This window comes from Mya arenaria, chromosome 2 (genome assembly GCF_026914265.1).
Source record: "Mya arenaria isolate MELC-2E11 chromosome 2, ASM2691426v1".
NCBI classification, from domain to species: Eukaryota; Metazoa; Mollusca; class Bivalvia; order Myida; family Myidae; genus Mya; species Mya arenaria.
Genome location: NC_069123.1, coordinates 48,194,926 through 48,215,397, shown reverse-complemented (window position 1 = coordinate 48,215,397; position 20,472 = coordinate 48,194,926). Strand labels below are relative to the sequence as shown.

The 20,472-nt window shown below is 35.7% G+C and overlaps 2 protein-coding genes across 2 annotated transcripts; both read left to right on the top strand.

Annotated features, from left to right (window-relative positions):
- The first annotated feature begins 4,266 nt into the window (after positions 1-4,266).
- On the top strand, positions 4,267-5,310 carry LOC128215317 (G-protein coupled receptor daf-37-like). The gene has a single exon (XM_052922019.1). The coding sequence runs from the start codon at positions 4,267-4,269 to the stop codon at positions 5,308-5,310; it is 1,044 nt and encodes a 347-aa protein (XP_052777979.1).
- A 9,228-nt stretch (positions 5,311-14,538) lies between these two features.
- LOC128215306 (G-protein coupled receptor daf-37-like) lies at positions 14,539-15,582 on the top strand. The gene has a single exon (XM_052922010.1). It carries the CDS (start codon positions 14,539-14,541, stop codon positions 15,580-15,582), a length of 1,044 nt encoding a protein of 347 aa, XP_052777970.1.
- The last annotated feature ends 4,890 nt before the right edge of the window (positions 15,583-20,472 follow it).

Genomic DNA, 20,472 nt, shown 5'->3' with positions numbered 1-20,472 from the left:
ACAAATTGCTTGGATTAAATCATTTGAAGTTTAAAATCTTTTTTTTTAAACAGTGTTTAAGTTTGATATTGAAAAAAACACCTCTGGTTCACATCCTTTGGTGAAACTGAGAAAATATGTGTTTAACATTGTTAGCGAATAAATGATTTTAGTAAAACTGAATAGAGGAGGATTGATGAATACAAAACGATAGCCTTACTTTACGTAACCTGTGCTTGGTATTGCTAAATATGAACACATTTTAACAAATGAATAAGGTACAGCTAACCTTTCACTCGTTAATCAATATCGACTAAACTTTCCATTCATAATTGTTGTTGACATTTTTCGAGCATCTGACAACTTGACCTTGTCGCTGTTTGACCCTTAGACTTTGAAGGAAAACCGCCAAAGGGATTCGTTGACAAAACAGGACAGTAACTCGTGTGGCAGTTTAAACGTTCAGTGTGATAATGTACTTACTACACCTACCATAGCTGTATCGGTACTGGCCACCGTACTGCACTGAATGTTACAGGTCAAAGATTATCTACATGTTTGACAGCCGCCTAAATCCGTCACTGATATAGGAATTCCGTCCATCGTTCCAAGAACAAAAAACACACACACTTATGGTCACGTTAATATAGTAAACGTGTATTCAAATTTAATGAAAAGTTCCATACTTACAACACATTTAATTTCAAGTTTGATTTTAGCTTGAACAATGTAAACAAATAGAATGTATACGTACGCCTTACTTTACGTAACTTGTGCTTGCTATTGCAAAATATGAACACATTTTAACAAATGCATAAGGTACAGCTATCCTTTTACTCGTTAATCAAAATATATATCGACTGAAATTTCCATTCATAATTGTTGTTGACATCTTTCATGCATCTGGCAACTTGACCTTGTCGCTGTTGGGTCTTAGCCTTTTAAGGAAACCCGCCGAATGGATTCGTTGACAAAACAGGACGGTAACTCGTGTGGCAGTTGTTTGAAACGTTCAGTGTGATAATGTACTTACTACACCTACCATAGCTGTGTGGGTACTGGCCACCGTACTGCAGTGAATGTTACAGGTCAAAGGTTATCTACATGTTTGACAACTGCCTAAATCCGTCACTGATATAGGAATTCCGTCCATCGTTCCAAGAACAAAAAAACACTTATGGTCACGTTAATATAGTAAACGTGTATACAAATTTAATGATAAACGTGTATACAAATTTAATGAAAAGTTCCATACTTACAACACATTTAATTTCAAGTTTGATTTTAGCTTGAACAAAGTAAACAAAATGAATGTATCCGTACGCGAAACTTAAGCGTTTCGTACTATGAACATGAAAGTTTCATCTGCAGATATAATGTGGAAGTTTGTACCAATCATATCACTATTGTTTGGACATTTCATACCCATTTGGATTTTCTTGCCACAAGTTTACACACTAACCGAACAGTAAATGTGATGACGATTTGTGCCGTTTTATTATGCTTCTATATTTTTTTTATTCATCTCAAAAGGCACAGTTTTATATAATTGAGAAATGTGTTCTAAATGGTACACTTAAGTCTTATTTCACAAATTCTGTAAATCACTGAATGTTCACTTAATGCCAAATACAGATATTTTAAAGTATGTTTTACTCTTGTTTTTGTTTGTAAATTAACCAAAGTGAATAAATGAATGCCTTTCGAAGGTTATGTTGGTAGCCATGGTGACGTCGTCGTCTGTGGCGGGGTGTAAAAAAAGATAAACCTTTGCCAGAACTAAAAAACTGTTCAAGATATTCACAGGAATCTTTCACACATGCTGCCAGAGAGAATACACCCATATAAGAAACAACAAGTAATGCAATCATCATCATCATCATCATCATCATCATCATCATCATATCATCATCATCATCATCATCATCATCATCATCATCATCATCATTTTTTAAATTTAAAATGTAATATCAAGTTTAAACAATTTCAAATATACAAGAAGATACATATATAATAATATATTATCTTTCAATAATACTAAACTATTTCAGCTCAAAATGAAATATGACAAATAAGAATAACAAGCGTTTGTTGACCATTTTACTAATCTTTTACAAAACATATACTAACAGATATATGCTTCCACATGGTTGCATGTATATGTATATTACGAAATGTCCCTTTTGCTAGCCTAAAGTCAAACTATAACTATAGTAGAGTTGTATGTGTACATTATAAATTCGATTTTAAAACTTGTTTATCGAAAACGTCCAGATTGTTCGTAATTGTCATAGTATCCTTACAAAAAAAATCACCAGGATTAGATTACGCTGACACTAGTTTTTTCTTACTTCAAAAGCATTATGTATGAATGCTGCTTAGTTTCTTATAAAATCTAACATTTCAGACTGGATAAGTTGAACCGTGTATTGCATATTTGATATAATTCTGTTATATCGTCTTATATATTTATCGCAGATAACAATCCATCAACAAATGGTACTCATGTTTGAGTAATTTTCTTTACGTACATTTGACCATCGTCCTGTTTCTACATGTAAATGATGGGTGCTTAGTCTTATTGGGTCACAACAGTTTTATATATTTCAACACTATGTTAGAATATGCTTAAAAATGACCTATAGAACGTAGGTTTAGAAGATTCATTTATCCGACTATTCAGATTTTGGAATAAAGTTTTCATTCACTATTTGCTTCAAGATGATTATGAATACTTTTTTGTCACCACCACATTGTGCTTTCTATAGCCCATTGAAACCAAAATTACACAGTCTGTCCCGAACACTAATGATACAATCTGTTTGCAGGATCTACGCTCAGAACCCCCAGGATATTGCATATGCAACACGCAATTCCAACATTTATAACAGTGAGGCGAATGGACTATTTTTATGACATGTAATGAAGATTGTGCAACATTTGGTGTCGATGTGACCATGATGGGAGACACATGTTGTGCACTGTATCTCGACCACATGACCATACATGTACACTGAAAACCAAATGTTTCTAAGTTACACTGTATCTCGACCACATGACCATACACGTACACTGAAAACCAAATGTTCCTAAGGGTAGAAGTTACTCACTTTGCAAAGCTGTAGTATATCTACACTATTTTGTCAATCTGTCCAACCTGGTCAGGCACCGCTTGCTCCAGTTACCTTTCTTGAAAGTTTCGTCATTATTCGTCTCCCTGTCATTAGGAATCGGCTTTAACACTAATGTTTTGTCTTGGCTGCAACTTAAGCTGTGCAACATAGCTCAAATTGCCGTGATGATATAAATGCCATATGCTACAATAATGTGGTTACATGTATGTGCTTTAAACTGTTTTCCATGTTTCGTTACAATCTTCGTGCTTTGAAATGTAAATGTATAGTATATCGTTTTAGGATATATTTCCTCTATTGTTGTACAATAGATGAGGCAAATCCAGATACATGTATGTTTTCGTTTTATTATTTTACTAGTTCCCGAGTTGGTTGGAGTTTTCCAAACTTATATTAAGTCAATTTAGAGGTCAATCTCAGAACGAGGCCGCTTGTCCTACGGAAAGACCCTCCATTGACACAAAACACTATTTGACAAGGAATGCATTTATTTCACATTATTTACAAAAAACAAAGGCAGCGGAATTGAAACTATTTGATTTTGTTGTTTGTCTGTTTATAATGTACTGTTTATTTATTCCTGAAAATATCGAATTTCAAAGGCATGGTCTTGGTCACCGGTCTTGGTCCGGCATCCAATTTGGATAAAAGGGGACGCGCAAATCTATGTGGTTGGTCATTGTCATTATGACATGGCATTATATTAAGATGCTTCTGTCTAATGTCTTAGGTTTCACGGGAAATCTGGGGCCTCATTTTATGTTATTTGCAATGATATGTTTGTGCGAACGAGTGGAAGTCATAAAAGGTCCGATAATCTAATGTTCCCATTTTGCTCTGTTTTATTTGTTATGAGCATGTTTATAGCGGGCCTAATGAACAGTGGGAAGGGGAATGAGGTTTAACAAGCTAGACTCTTACGTGGTAAATCAGATTACAGCAATTATGGAGATGAAAATCAAATGAATACTTTAACCATTACAATATTTCCAATACAATTTTTGCTGCAGAGGGACTGTGTTGTATTTCATGACAAGCTGATGGATGAGATATCGGTTACAGCGATGTAAGTGCTGCTTGTATAAATATCTTGCTGGACGTGGTCATTTATCCATATTACTGTGCAACTACGGCTTACTTATCACTGTGAACAATGAGTGAAGACTATAGCTCCTTCCGTTCGGGGCGGGAGCTGCGGGCCGGCGTGCTCATGTGGCAGGTCTGTTCCCCAGTGTTGATTGTGCTGGGAACCATCGGAAATATCATCACCATTATCGTGCTGTCAAAACCGCGCTTTAACCGGTCCGCATCTACCGTGTTCCTGCTGGCGCTCGCAGCCGCCGACCTCAGCATGCTTTACATCGGTCTTCTCCGCCAATGGGTCAAGTATGCGTTTGACTTTGACATCCGACACGCGTCCGAAGCCGTTTGCAAGATGCATTGGTGGCTCATGTACGTCATGTCGGACTGGACTGTATGGACACTCACTGCCATCACCGTGGAGCGCCTGATCGCGACACTTTGGCCATACAAAAGCAAAAGGATCTGTTCGAAACGCCTTGCTCAAGCTGCTGTTGGCGGCATTGTTTTGTCGGCTTTACTGGTGAACTGTAACCTGTTGTATGGGTTTGGAGATGTTGAAATAACTGAAGGAAATTCGACGATCACTTTGTCATGCATTCCAGTCAACGACAGCTATGCTCGTTTCTTCGGTAAAATATGGACATGGATCGACTTGTGTAAATTTTCACTGGTTCCTTTCGCAATACTGTCTGCGGGGAATGTATGTATCATATACAAACTTCTTCAAAGTCGGCGAAAAGTTGGAAATGGGATAAGGCCAGCGAACCAGGACGCCCCAAGAGACAAGACCTCCAACATGTCGGTGGTATTGGTGTGTCTGAACTTCATGTTCATTATCTTTACCCTGCCTGTATCTGTCTACTTCATAGGCGAGCCATATTGGATCCCGGCAGACGTGCCACGCGCTGTCCAGCTGCAGGACCCCTGGTGGGCCGTCGTGAACCTCGCCATGTACACGAACAACTCGTGCAACTTCGTGTTGTACTGCCTAACGGGCTCCAGGTTCCGGGAGGAGGTGAAGAGGCTGTTCCGGATATGGAGATCCACTGTTCAGCCCGACCGCGTGTTGGCCACGTCCGCCAATCGCACTTTCAACGTCTCCGGTACTATATAAACAAATTGCTTGGATTAAATCATTTGAAGTTTTAACTCCATTTTTTTAAACAGTGTTTAAGTTTGATATTGAAAAAAACACCTCTGGTTAACATCCTTTGGTGAAACTGAGAAAATATGTGTTAAACATTGTTAGCGAATAAATGATTCTAGTAAAACTGAATAGAGGAGGATTGATGAATACAAAACGATAGCCTTATTTTAAATAACTTGTGCTTGCTATTGCAAAATATGAACACATTTTAACAAATGCATAAGGTACAGCTATCCTTTTACTCGTTAATCAAAATATATATCGACTGTTATTTCCATTCATAATTGTTGTTGACATCTTTCATGCATCTGGCAACTTGACCTTGTCGCTGTTTGGATCTTAGTCTTTTAAGGAAAACCGCCGAATGGATTCGTTGACAAAATAGGACGATAACTCGTGTGGCAGTTGAAACGTTCAGTGTGATAATGTACTTACTACACCTACCATAGCTGTGTGGGTACTGGCCACCGTAGTGCAGTGAATGTTACAGGTCAAAGGTTATCTACATGTTTGACAACTGCCTAAATCCGTCACTGATATAGGAATTCCGTCCATCGTTCCAAGAACAAAAACAATTCTTATGGTCACGTTAATATAGTAAACGTGTATTCAAATTTAAACTTTAGCTTGAACAAAGTAAACAAAACTAGAGCTGTCACAGGAGTGACGAATACCCCCAAATGCCGCCTGGACACAGGAATGGCAAACCATTCCTTTGAAAAGAGGCCATAACTCCAAGGTTACTGCCAACAAATGTTCAAATCTGTCAAGCCTTTCATGAGTTATCGTCCAGAAACCATTTTTCTATTTTAAGTAACAGTGACCTTGACCCCACCAGCCCCAATATCGATATTGATCTGTATCTTCTGATGTTACACCTGTGTACCAAAAATTGTTCAAATCCATTTAGCCTTTCATGAGTTATCGTCCGGACCGTTTTTCTATTTTTAGTAACAGTGACCTTGACCTTGGCCCCACCAGCCCCAATATCGAACTTTACCTGTATCTTCTGATGTTACACCTGTGTACCAAAATATTTTCAAATCTGTCAAGCCTTTCATGAGTTATCGTCCGGAAACCATGAAAACCGACAGACCGACCGACCGACCGACCAGCTCACTCCTATATACCCCTTTAAAACTTCGTTTGTGGGGGTATAATGAATGTATCCGTACGCAAAACTTAAGCGTTTCTTACCATGAACATGAAAGTTTCATCTGCAGATATAATGTGGAAGTTTGTACCAATCATATCACTATTGTTTGGACATTTCATACCCATTTGGATTGTCTTGCCACAAGTTAACACACTAACCGAACAGTAAATGTGATGACGATTTGTGCCGTATTATTATGCTTCTTTATTATTTTTTATTCATCTCAAAAGGCACAGTTTTATATAAATGAGAAATGTGTTCTAAATGGTACACTTAAGTCTTATTTCACTCATTCTGTAAATCACTGAATGTTCACCTAATGCCAAATACAGATATTTTAAAGTATGTTTTACTCTTGTTTTTGTTTGTAAATTAAACCAAAGTGAATAAATGAATGCCTTTCGAAGGTTATGTTGGTAGCCATGGTGACGTCGTCGTCTGTGGCGGGGTGTAAAAAAGATAAACCTTTGACAGAACTCAAAAACTGTTCAAGATATTCACAGGAATCTTTCACACATGCTGCCAGAGAGAATACACCCATATAAGAAACAAGTAATGCAATCATCATCATCATCATCATCATCATCATCATCATCATCATCATCATCATCTTTTAAATTTAAAATGTAATATCAAGTTCAATCAATTTAAAATATACAAGAAGATACATGTATAATAATGTATCATCTTTCAATATTACTAAACTATTTCAGCTCAAAATGAAATATGACAAAGAAGAATAACAAGCGTTTGATGACGATTTTACTAATCTTTTACAAAACATATACTAACAGATATATGCTTCCACATGGTTGCATGTATATGTATATTACGTAATGTCCCTTTTGCTAGCCTAAAGTCAAACTATAACTATAGTAGAGTTGTATGTGTACATTATAAATTCGATTTTAAAACTTGTTTATCGAAAACGTCCAGATTGTTCGTAATTGGCATAGCATCCTTACAAAAAAAAATCACCAGGATTAGATTACGCTGATACTAGTTTTTTTCTTACTTCAAAAGCATCATGTATTAATGCTGCTTAGTTTCTTATAAAATCTAACATTTCAGACTGGATAAGTTGAACTGTGTATTGGATATTTGATATAATTATGCTATATCGTCTTATATATTTATCGGAGATAACAATCCATCAACAAATGGTACTCATGTTTGAGTAATTTTCTTTACGTTCATTTGACCATCGTCCAGTTTCTACATGTAAATGATGGGTGCTTAGTCTTATTGGGTCACAACAGCTTTATATATTTCACACAATGTTAGAATATGCTTAAAAATGACCTATAGAACGTAGCTTTAGAAGATTCATTTATCCGACTATTCAGATTTTGGAATAAAGTTATCATTCACTATTTGCTTAAAGACGATTATGAATACTTTTTTGTCACCACCACATTGTGCTTTCTATACCTCATTGAAACCAAATATACACAGTCTATCTCTAACACTAATGATAGCATCTGTTTGCTGGATCTACGCTCAGAACCCCCAGGATATTGCATATGCAACACGCAATTCCAACATTTATAACAGTGAGGCGAATGGACTATTTTTATGACACGTAATGAAGATTGTGCGACATTTGGTGTCGATGTGACCATGATGGGAGACACATGTTGTGCACTGTATCTCGACCACATGACCATACATGTACACAGAAAACCAAATGTTTCTAAGTTACACTGTATCTCGACCACATGACCATACATGTACACTGAAAACCAAATGTTCCTAAGGGTAGAAGTTACTCACTCTGCGAAGCTGTAGTGTATCTACACTATTTTGCCAATCTGTCCAACCTGGTCAGGCACCGCTTGCTCCAGTTACCTTTCTTGAAAGATTCGGCATTATTCATCTCCCTGTCATTAGTTTTCGCGTTCATAAACTATATTTTGACATTTTAAAAGAATTAATGCGCGTTGGTTAATAAATGGGACGTACGCTACCATGCGGCTTAAAATAGTGCAAATTAAATTTAAGCGGACAAAGCTTAAATAAATCTTGGAAAGGAACCGATCAAAAAAGCTCATTCTAGACAATTACGCAGAAAATATATGTGTTGATTAAAATACCCCGTCTTATTTTACCTACTACAAATAATCAAAACGCCAACACACTTAAAATCAGTCGTTATTCATAGTTTGTATCTATAAACAACAGTAACTAGGCAATATCGGGTTTCATTTAATTAACTTTACACTAGCAATTAACTTCTGAGATGAAAGCAATGTTCATATATTCTAGTTCATATAGATTTATCAGTTACTGTTATGAAACTTGCTAATTGTATTAAAAAATCATAAATTTACAGTGCCTTTCCTTGGGTTATGACAGGCATTTATCGGTTACAGTTTATGTTGTTTTATATTTTCAATGCAGGTATAGGACTGAATTTAAAGTATAAGAACTATAATTTATTTGCATCAATCAGACTTTAACAAAATATCAGTCAGAAGTAGCTTTCTCAATCTAAATAGGTTACCTGAGAGGGTAACCTTTTTAATTAAAAACTCAACTCAAAACTCGTTTCATTACTTATTCATTATACAGGATATGCAACAACATGAATATAATACATATGCAATGCATGCTATTTATTGGTACCATACTTACTGAATAAACGTACCATAATACCCTTTTTAACATTTTAAAAGTACATCCCATATACCGAATGACATGATTGTTTTGAATAAAAAATAGTTTATCCATACTGCTCTGGTTCTAAGTGTCAACAGTGAGGAAACCGGCCAATAAAGGCATGAATTTATTTTTACATATTATTTTAAAGGTCAAAATGTAACTCTGTGGTTCAGGGAGCTATGACAGGACTTGCTAATTTTTAGGTCTGATGAAGAAGATTTATTTATGTGGTGTTTATTTATGGGACGTAGAATCGCCAGTCTAAAAGATTTCGTACAATGCCCATTTATTTAATACGCTTTAAAATGGTGTGTCTCTGTATATCCATTTAGGCGGGCCTCCCTATATAATTTCCATTTTCGCTACGTAAACTGTGATTGTTTTCAAGAAACGATAATTATGAGCGTTAACACTGAATTTAACTGCCTAGGGACATCATTCAACTCACACAAATCAGAATACCTTGGCCTGTAAGGTTAAATGTTGAAAGAGGCAGATATGGTAATATTGAAAGAAATCAACGTAAATGTGTTTTATGTGTTCGTAATGATATCGAAGATGAATATCACTTTGTTTTGATTTGTCCGAAATATAATGACTAAATTTTACTATGCAAGACCAAGCATGTTTAAATTCATTCAATTATTAAACTCGGAAAATGCTGCATGTCTACGAAAACTAGCTTTGTATTGCAAACATTGCCAATTCATCATTGGGTTAAAATGAAATTCTTCTAAAAAATAAAGATATATAATATTTTCTAACTTTTAAACCTATAAAAAGAATAATTATTACCGTAGAAGTGACTAATTTGGAGTATTAAGAAATATAACATATAATCCCTTGTTACTAAAAATAGAAAAAAAACTAAAAATAGACTATGCACTCTTCAATAGAAAGGATGACCATATAGCAAGATTTGCTGCCCTTGCTTCAAGAGTAAACTTTACATAACTATAAAGATTTAAAAAAAAACGTATTTATAGTGAACTTGTTACCCACAAGGTGGGGCCAAATTTGACCCTAGGGGCAGAATTTGAACAAACTTGGTAGACAACTACTAGACAATGTTACATACCAAATATCTAAGCTCTATGTCTCATGTTTTTTGTCAAGAAAAGTTTTGAAGTTTTTCTTTATTCTTGCCATGGCAACCAGAGAACTGCATGGGATTTCGAAAGAGCACCAACCAAGGATCATTCCTGTAAACTTTCATTAAGATTGTCCAAGTGGTTTATGAGAAGATGACATTTATAAGCAATTGTTGAAGCCGGACGACCGACGACAGACGCCGGATATAGACCGATCACAATAGCTCACCTTGAGCACTTTGCTCAGGTTATAAGCTAAATACTCGAAAGGTAAATATTATCAAAGTATGCATTAACTTGCGGAAACTTAATAATAAAACAAATAATAATAAACTAATGGGTAAAGCCCAAAGTACTTCAATGATTAGAGATTCCAACTCTATCTGCGGACGAAGGAATACAATTTAGAGTATAAGTATCTATCAAATATTTCCGTTACGTAAAGAAAAATCCGTAAGCCGGTTACGAGGCTTACCGAGTGACCGGTCACGCAGCGTGCCCAAGGCTTGAATTTTTCGATCCGGACCGGAAACACATGATTGATATTTTTTCTTGCATATCTAAAATTATCAATTGGTGTTAAAATTGACGTTGAAAACGCATTTTTGTACATTTCACCAAAAAGCGCGTTCGACTTTGTTTACTGACGTCATAAAGCGCAGTAATTTTAAATCACTATTGACGTCAAATACAATTGACGTCAAATAGTTCCTCTAAAATCGCGTTTTTACGATACTTTATTTTCAATTTTAATAAAAAGGATTGCATATTATATATTTTATTGCGCTTTATTGAAATGGCATACTATAGTTTTCATAAACCATACAATAAAAGAAATAAGAAGTGGAGCGTTGTTGCCAGTGCCGTAGCTACACTAATTTTTGGGGCGTATAACAATTTTTATAGCTCTAAAAATAACTTTTTTTATTTATTTCATTTGCCTCAATGTACACAAACCATCGACCAAAGATACTCCAGAATGCAGGAAATCGCTTCTTGAAAATAAATCCAGGGGGGGGGGAGCTTGACCCCGCACCCCTATAGACTGTTCTGCCTCGGTGTTTATTTAAGTCTGGCTACGGCACTGGTTGCGCGTGACTCATCATACATGGGGGTGTAAGACGGGTTTTACAGCACTGGTCATATGACCGGAAACACATGTCCGGTAAGCAAGAATACCTAATGCAAAAACTTTTCAAAGATACGATGCAGTTATTGTTTGAAACTATGAGCATCACACACCTTAGATAATAAAAGGTTTAAAACTGTGTGGTCATAGCGTTTCATAATGAAAAGCATCATTGAACTAAAACTGTGAACAAATAAAGAAAGCATTATTAAAAATTAAAGCGTCATATATTAGCTTATTTTTTCTTCCAAATGATAACCTATGTAAAATATTTGAAGAAAATGAGGTCACATGCCAAAACATTCCGAGGCAGCCAAAAACGGTTGAAAGATAACACAAATCTGCAAACTTCATAAAATCAAAGGAATGAAAGCTTAATAGAGTCAGCCAAAGACGGTTTTAAAGATAACATGAAGGGCTGAAAGATTAGTTATGTAAGGATGCTATATATTCAACCCTATATTTTGTTTCGTTTCAGGAATTCATCTTCTATAACTAGGAGGCAAGTACTCTTCAAAGTATTGCCATTACATCCACGATTTAACTAAAATCCAAGTATTTCATTGAGTCTGTCTGCCCAACTACCTACCTGGAAATATTTTAATTTTACGATTTTTTTTTAAACATCACCATAAAAATCGGAATGAGCAATACTATTAGCAATCAGCGATTTAAGACTACTATTGTACTTCGATAAAATAAATTAATGACCATTTCGAATTTTGAGAAAGTTTTCCATAAGTTATAATATCTAAAACCCTGTTTTAGAAGTTGTCCGCCACTGCGAGAGCTGAAATTTTTGACATCTGTACATATTCTACCAAATCTTATTAACTGTGCAATAAAAACACCATATGATGGTAAACTAGGAATATCTCCATCCAAAGAAGGGTAATAAATTATTTTAAATAATCACGTTTATCATAAAGATTGATACTCAATATATCTTCCTTTACTTCGAGTTGCAGATCTAAATATGATGCTTTTAAATCGGATGTTTTAGATTTATTAAGTTGCAATTGTGAAGCTTATATCGATTTCATATTATCTGTAAATACCGGATTATCCAAACTTGGAATATCATCAATATATCTTAAAGTGCTATTGAATTTATCAACAAGATCTCCAAACTTAGATAACAAGCCTTAAAGGCATATATACGACGGGTTATCATTGGAGCCATAACATTTTTTTATGTGTTGAAAATGCTCCAACGCGTTTTCCGTAATAGTGCCAATGAGTGGAATATGAAGTGAGTGTGGTTTCTTATTTTTCATTTTTAGAGGTTTATACGAGTAATTAAAAAAAATATTGAAGAATGTAGTTCCACATAGGAATGGCCATGAGTTGTTCTAAATGTAAAATTTAATATCTGATCGTCTAGAACTTGTATAACTTGCTAGACGTTAGTGTTGATAACGTAAAAATCTGGATTTTCGTGAGAATTGTTCTCGTACCTTAGGTTTAAGCATTTTCTTTACATGTGTGTGACTTTTTTTATTGACAAAAGGTTGCCGCGTTACAAATTTTAGATCTTTGTTTGTTATACTTGCTGCACTATGATCGATTTTCTGAACGTTGTGGTGCCAATGAATAGGTTGTGGTGCTCATGAATAGTAATTTAGTAGGAAATGAGTTGTGAAAAAACTGTAGCAATTTCATAACATGAAAATAAACTGAATTAATATCATTTTCGATCTTTTTTAAGTATGACCAACTACCACACTGCTTCGCGAACTTTAAGGTTCATTTTGTGTCTAATAAATTAATACTTAATACGTAATTAAACTTCTGTATTTCCAGGTATTATAAGGCAAAAATCTAACGATTGTGTTTACATATTTTCAGATATAAACCATGGACAATTATGTATTATTCAAAATTAAGTATTTTAATATATTGTTATTGAAGAAAATTTTGTATATATTTAATGGTATGACTTAAGGTGATAAAATCGGTAAATGCATACTTGAATATTTGCCACCACAACTGCTATGTTTAAAGTAATTGACCTGTTTGAGGTATTTGATATCTGTCCCAATATGTCTGCTGGCCTCTGTCTGATATCTCTCACCCTTCATATAAACATTTTTTTATAAAGAATACAATCTATCAGGCTTCGACCCTAATTATGTTGGACAACACCAAATCTAAGCTATTTATCGAAAATATTGATTAACCTAAAATGTGTTCAATTGATGGGAAATTAGAATAGATCATGAATAGTAATGATGTTACGCTGGAAGAGAGTCGATCGATCTATCCATCCATCCATACACCCAATCACCCACCGACCCATCCATCCACCCATCCATCCATCAAATGAATTATCTTATATGTTTTATGACATACAGTTCAAAAATGTCCTAACGTTAGGAAGAAGAATAATATATATTCAATTAACAAATCGAACGACACAAAAACCTGGTACAATCATAATTGTTACCGGCGAAAATTGGGTCAACAACAATCTGTGTAGGAATCGCGTCAGTTCAAGGTTAATGTCAAGGGTTGAACCTCATACATCAATATTATAGTGATGAAACTTGGTGAAATGTACAACTCATCAAAACAACACTAATAAGAAATGTTTGTACCTCCTTCTTCCATGGTCAGGGTCACCGTTCCAAGTTCGGCATCAATTTTGGGTGAAAGAGTATGTACCTATGTGATGGGCGCCATTGTCGTTGTGACGTAGAAGTACATACAGTAGCTTCTGTATCCGAGTGCATAATGTGAAAGGTTTAACGCGAAATCTGGGGGCCCATTGTATGTTATTTGCAATGATATGTTTGTGCGGACGTGCGGAAGTCATAAAATGTCCGATAAATTAATGTTTCCATTTTGCTCTATGTTATTTGTAATGAACATGTTAATAGCGGGCCTAATGAACAGTGGGAAGGGGAATGAGGTTTAACAAGCTAGACTCTCACGTGGTGAATCAGATTACAGCAATTATGAAGATGAAAGTCAAATGATAACTTCAAATAAATTTCCAATACACTTTTGCTGCAGAAGGACTGTGTTGTGTTTCATGCCAAGCTTAGGGGTGGGATATCGAAAACAGCGATGTTAGTGCTGCTTGTATAAATGTCTTGCTGGACGTGGTCATTTATCCATATTACTGTGCAAATAGAGCTTGCTTCTCACTGTGAACAATGAGTGAAGACTATGGCTCCTTCCGTTCGGGGCGGGAGCTGCGGGCCGGCGTGCTCATGTGGCAGGTCTGTTCCCCAGTGTTGATTGTGCTGGGAACCATCGGAAACATCATCACCATTATCGTGCTGTCCAAACCGCGCTTTAACCGGTCCGCATCTACCGTGTTCCTGCTAGCGCTTGCAGCCGCCGACCTCAGCATGCTTTACATCGGTCTTCTCCGCCAATGGGTGAAGTATGCGTTTGACTTTGACATCCGACACGCATCCGAAGCCGTTTGCAAGATGCACTGGTGGCTCATGTACGTCATGTCGGACTGGACGGTATGGACACTTACTGCTATCACCGTGGAGCGCCTGGTCGCGACACTTTGTCCATACAAAAGCAAGCGAATCTGTTCGAAACGACTTGCTCAGGCTTCTGTTGGTGGCATTGTTTTGTTGGCTTTACTGGTGAACTGTAACCTGTTGTATGGGTTTGGAGATGTTGACATTATTGAAGGAAATTCGACGATCACTTTGTCATGCATTCCAGTCAACGACAGCTATGCTCGTTTCTTCGGTAAAATATGGACATGGATCGATTTGTGTAAATTTTCATTGGTTCCTTTCGCAATACTGTCTGCGGGGAATGTATGTATCATATACAAACTTCTTCAAAGTCGGCGAAAAGTTGGAAATGGGATAAGGCCAGCGAACCAGGACGCCCCAAGAGACAAGACTTCCAACATGTCGGTGGTATTGGTGTGTCTGAACTTCATGTTCATTATCTTTACCCTGCCTGTATCTGTCTACTTCATAGGCGAGCCTTATTGGATCCCGTCAGACGTGCCACGCGCTGTCCAGCTGCAGGACCCCTGGTGGGCCGTCGTGAACCTCGCCATGTACACGAACAACTCGTGCAACTTCGTGTTGTACTGCCTAACGGGCTCCAGGTTCCGGGAGGAGGTGAAGAGGCTCTTCCGGATATTGAGATCCCGTATTCAGCCCGACCGCGTGTGGACCACGCCCGCCAATCGCACTATTAACGTCTCCGGTACTTTATAAACAAAGTGCTTGGATAAGGAAATTGAAGTCATAACTCCTTTCTATTAAATAATGCATATTTTAAATACTGAAAAACACCTCTTTTTCGCATCCTATGGTGAAACTGATAAAAGGTTCGTTTAACATTGTTAGCGAATAAACTATTCTGGTAAAACTAAATAGAGAAGGATTGATGAATACAAAACAACCCTCAATGTGACGGCCTTATGTACGTAAGTTGTGCTTGGCATTGCTAAATACGAACATATTTTAATAAATGCATGAAGTACAAGAAAACTTTCATTGGTTAATCAAAATATTTATTAGGCTAAAACTTCCATTTGTTACTGTCGTCGACATTTTTCGAGCCTCTGACAACTTCATCTAGTCGCCGATTGGCTCTTAGTCTTTTGAGGAAAACTCCCGAAAAGAATCCGCGAAATGGATTCATGAACAAAACAGGACGGTAACTCGTATGGCAGTTGAAACGTCCATTGAGATACTGTACTACACCTACCATAGCTGTGTGGGTACTGGCCACAGTACTGCAGTGAATGTAACAAGCCGAAAGTTATCTACATTTTTAACAAACGCCTGAATCCGTCGCTGATATGAGTTCCGACCGAAGAACGAAAAAAACAACAACTTATGGTTATGTTTACATAATGCATGGAATATAAATTTAATGAACATGGACACAGTTTTATAATTGCAACTCAATGAGTATGATTTTGAGCTTACAAAAAGCTATCAAATAGAATGTATTTCTACGCGAAACTTGGGCGCTTCGTTTAATGACAGTTTCGTATGCAGATATACTGTGGACGTTTGTACTGATCCTATCAATATTGTTTGGAAATTTCGTACCCATTTGAAATTGTTCTTGCCATTAGTTAACGCACTAAACGAACAGTAGATGTGATGACGATGTGTACCGTTTTATTTTGGTATTATTGATTTCATAATACACAATTTCATATAACCTGAGAGGGTAAACTGGTACTTAGTATTTAATTTTAACTCGAGTCAAAACTTTCTTAAGCACCGGGGTGGCTGTCTACCGACAACGTCATTTCAAGTAAGGACATTATTATAATGAAGTTATTAATATTAAAATATAATAATGAGGTAATTAATATAGAGATATTATATTGATTATATTGTTGTAAATAATATAGAAATATTATATTTAAGTAATTAATCTAAAGATATAGTAAATAAGTAAAAGGTGAGAGCGGAGCGACCATCAGTATTTTCTTTCCTTTACTTTTTCACAATCAGAGATGCCCCCGGCTTTCCGGTGTATCTCTGGAATTGTGAAAGAGATTTTGTGGATGTTAACCTGGTAGGTGTAAGGGGACGGACGGTGGGTCCTTTTTTATTACTGATTTAGGTTAATAGATATGCAACAGGTTGAATAGAATATATATATAAAACGCATGTTAATCATTGGTACCATACTTAATTAATTAACGTACCATAAGACCCTTTTTAACATTTTAAAAGTACACCTTTTAACATCTCATAGACCGAATATACCGGCATGATTGTGTTGAATAAAAAAACGTTTATCCATACTGTCCTGATTCTAGGTGTAAAAAGGAAACAGATACCTATATCAATGCAAGCTCACAAACTCCAGCTGATGCCAATTCTGTTCAGAATATATAGAGACAATGGAACATCTTTTTTCGGGGAATGTAGACTTATACAAAAGTTGTGGAACGATCTTAATAACCTATGCTTGTCAATAAATACACCAATTTGCCTAAATATTAAAACCATAAGCTTTGGATTGTTTCAAAAATCGAACTTTAGTCGTCTTATTAATTTCTTGATTGTGCTGTTGAAAATTTTTACATACTTTATGAAGCTTAGAGATATTACTTCAACTTTTACAGCTTTCAAAACTACACAAGTTTGCGAAACAAAATTGAACATGAAATTGCATTCATGAATGACAACTTAACAGTCAACGAGCAAAAATGGCATGTATTAAAAGAAAGATTACATTTAAGTAACACCTTCTAGTACAGTTTTGTTTTCTTTCTATCTTTTCGTAGTTTATAAATGCTTTATTTACTTGTTAATATTTTGGGTAAAAAATTATCTCTCCTTTTTGTTTTGTCTTTTCTCTTCTTTTTTATAAGTTTGTTTAACAATATATAAATGTTTTCTGTATGGGCACCACTTTCACTTCTTAAAATAAAGCATTACATGATAAACACCATATGTTTAACATTAGGTGTGTATGTGATTAATTGTGTTGTGTAATGTGGAATATTTAATAATAAAAACATGTGTGAATAGGAAGGAATCAGACCCACAAATACGTAAAATTATTTTTACCAGTTATTTTAAAGGTCAAAATGTAGCACTGTGGTCAAGGGAGCTAAGAAAGAACTAGCAAATTTTTGGGTCTTATGCTTTTTTCAAGACTACGGAAGCTATTCATTTATGTCGTGTTTAGAGGGCATAGAATCGCCAGTCTTGAACATTTCGTACAATGCTCATTTATTTCATACACTTCAAATTGATGTGTTTTGTATAGCAGTTTAGGCGAGTTTCCGTAGATAATTTCCATTGTAGCCATGGTATTCAGTTAATGGATTTTTGTAAATTTTGTCGGTACGTTAACTGTGATTGTTTTCAAGAAAAAGGCCGAAACGATAATTATGAGCGTTTACACTGTTTTAGGTGCCTAGGGACATCATTCAACTCACACAAATCAGAATACCTTTGTCAGTTAAGGCCTTAAAGCTATAAATATGATATTGAGTAAAGTAAAACAAAATCGAGTTTACACATAAGTATATTGTAAACTGTTTGATGCATTTGTGGTATCGATAATTAATTAATCATGGGAAGTATAGGGAACTATTTAATCAAAAGGATAAGAACGCGTTCACTTCAGACTTTGTGGCAACATTGTCCTGTAGAAATGCTGCATTATATAGAGAGCTGCATAGATACTCTTTGTTTGTTAACATAAGATTGATTACATACTGGTTTTAAGAACTAAAATCTGACAGTTGCATCATTAATAGTAATATCTAAAAATCTTCATTTCTAAACGACAGCTGAATTAAATTGTCAATGACAGTCTGTATAAAACAGCCACAAACACTACTTTTAATAACATTGCTGTACAAATATACATATCTAAAACCATAATCGGTTACTTTTACTTTTGAAACCAAATTTACTTCGCCGGTTATACAGCCTTGAACAATTTCTTGTTTATAGTTCAAAGTTGTTATTTGCTGACGGCATGGCCATTGTAGGAAAGAGAGCTTGCATCTGGATAACCTTTCAGAATAATGTTGGGTTTATCAATAAATACACTAAACTTTAAAATAATTGTCTTTCGTAAAACAAGAGGCCAATTACTCACGGAGAAGTGGATCTATAATGGAAACCCTTGAAGTTTTATATTTACTTAGGAACTGTTTTGAACTATACTGGTTATTTTGCTTTTAACCAAGGACATTAAGTTATTGGTAAAGCATTAAATGTGCTTAATATTTTATTCTGTCATGCTTTTGAAACTCTTGTTTTTAACTATGCTTCTGGTAATAAAAAGTAATATAGTTACTCATATTTACCCTTTTCGAAACTTTGTTTTCATGGGACATGATCGATGAAATCAGTGTAATGACCACCAGTAAGCAAAAATAAATTTCATATAGTATGATATAGTCTAGAAAACTTTGAAACAAATGATTTCATCGATCATGCCCAATTTAAACTTTTGGCTACTGTGCTTCTTTTTGTAGTTTTTCATATAAATATTGTGAATGTATTATAATAGTGACATTGGTGACTGATCGATTTTGTCCGAAGTTTAAACTGACATATGTGAGTTTGTAAATAACGTGCGTGAAATATTATATGCTTTGATCATGCTGATACCATGACGACAGTCCGCCAAGAAAATACTAATTTGAACAAGAACGTCGTTTCCCTACTGACCAATACAGCAGCTGAAAATTTGGAGGACCGTTTGGCCAATAACACAGCGAAACCAAGGCACTCGGACATCATAAGGAGGAGTAGGACAAATGTAAGTTAAAAGAGGATATTATAATATCTGCGCAATCTCAGAACAGGGAGATACTCTATTATTTAGGAACATTCAAGATCGGGACAAATTTCTGAGGAATTTCAAGTAGACGGTAGATAGAATGAGATTCAAGAGGCTGTTTGTGACTTGCCAGAAACAGATCTAGCCAGTTGGTAGGAGGCCACTAGAAATCGGAACGACCTTGCATATGTGTGCTGATTGTTGATGTAATAAACACTAGCTTTTTGGATCTATCGACGATATAAACCATTTATCCGTCACTGTCTTGATTGCAAAAAGATTAAAAATGCCTTAGTTGCATTTAAATCCAAAAGTATTATTTGTGACGAGTATATACCGTAGTCTGACGCGGAAGATTATGTGACAGTCCGCCACCTGTCCGGACCGGGTGAATTTCCCCTTGTTGAGTCAAATTTAGCCACAGGCGTCGGTCCTGGTGGTGCCCTTTCTTTAATCACTGTAAGTTTCGATTGGCAGTGGCCTTAAGTATGTTTGGACATATGTAAGGTAACTGCATTAATAATTGTACATGCCGACTGTGATCGGAGTATGACATGGGCAATGCACATGCTACATTAACCGTAGTCCAAGTTTACTTGACTACATGTATATCATGCAAAATGAAATTTATTTTTGCTTACTGCTGGTTTTACATTAACTTTATCAATTATGCCCCATTGTCGTTTGATATATTTTGCAACACACATGTATTTACAAAAGACTTTTATGTAAGTGATGAGGAAATCAATTAAACATCAAAAACGGCTTAGTGAATTGCTTATTTCAATAATTTAGTTTAAAATAGTGATAATGGCAACAGTATAGAA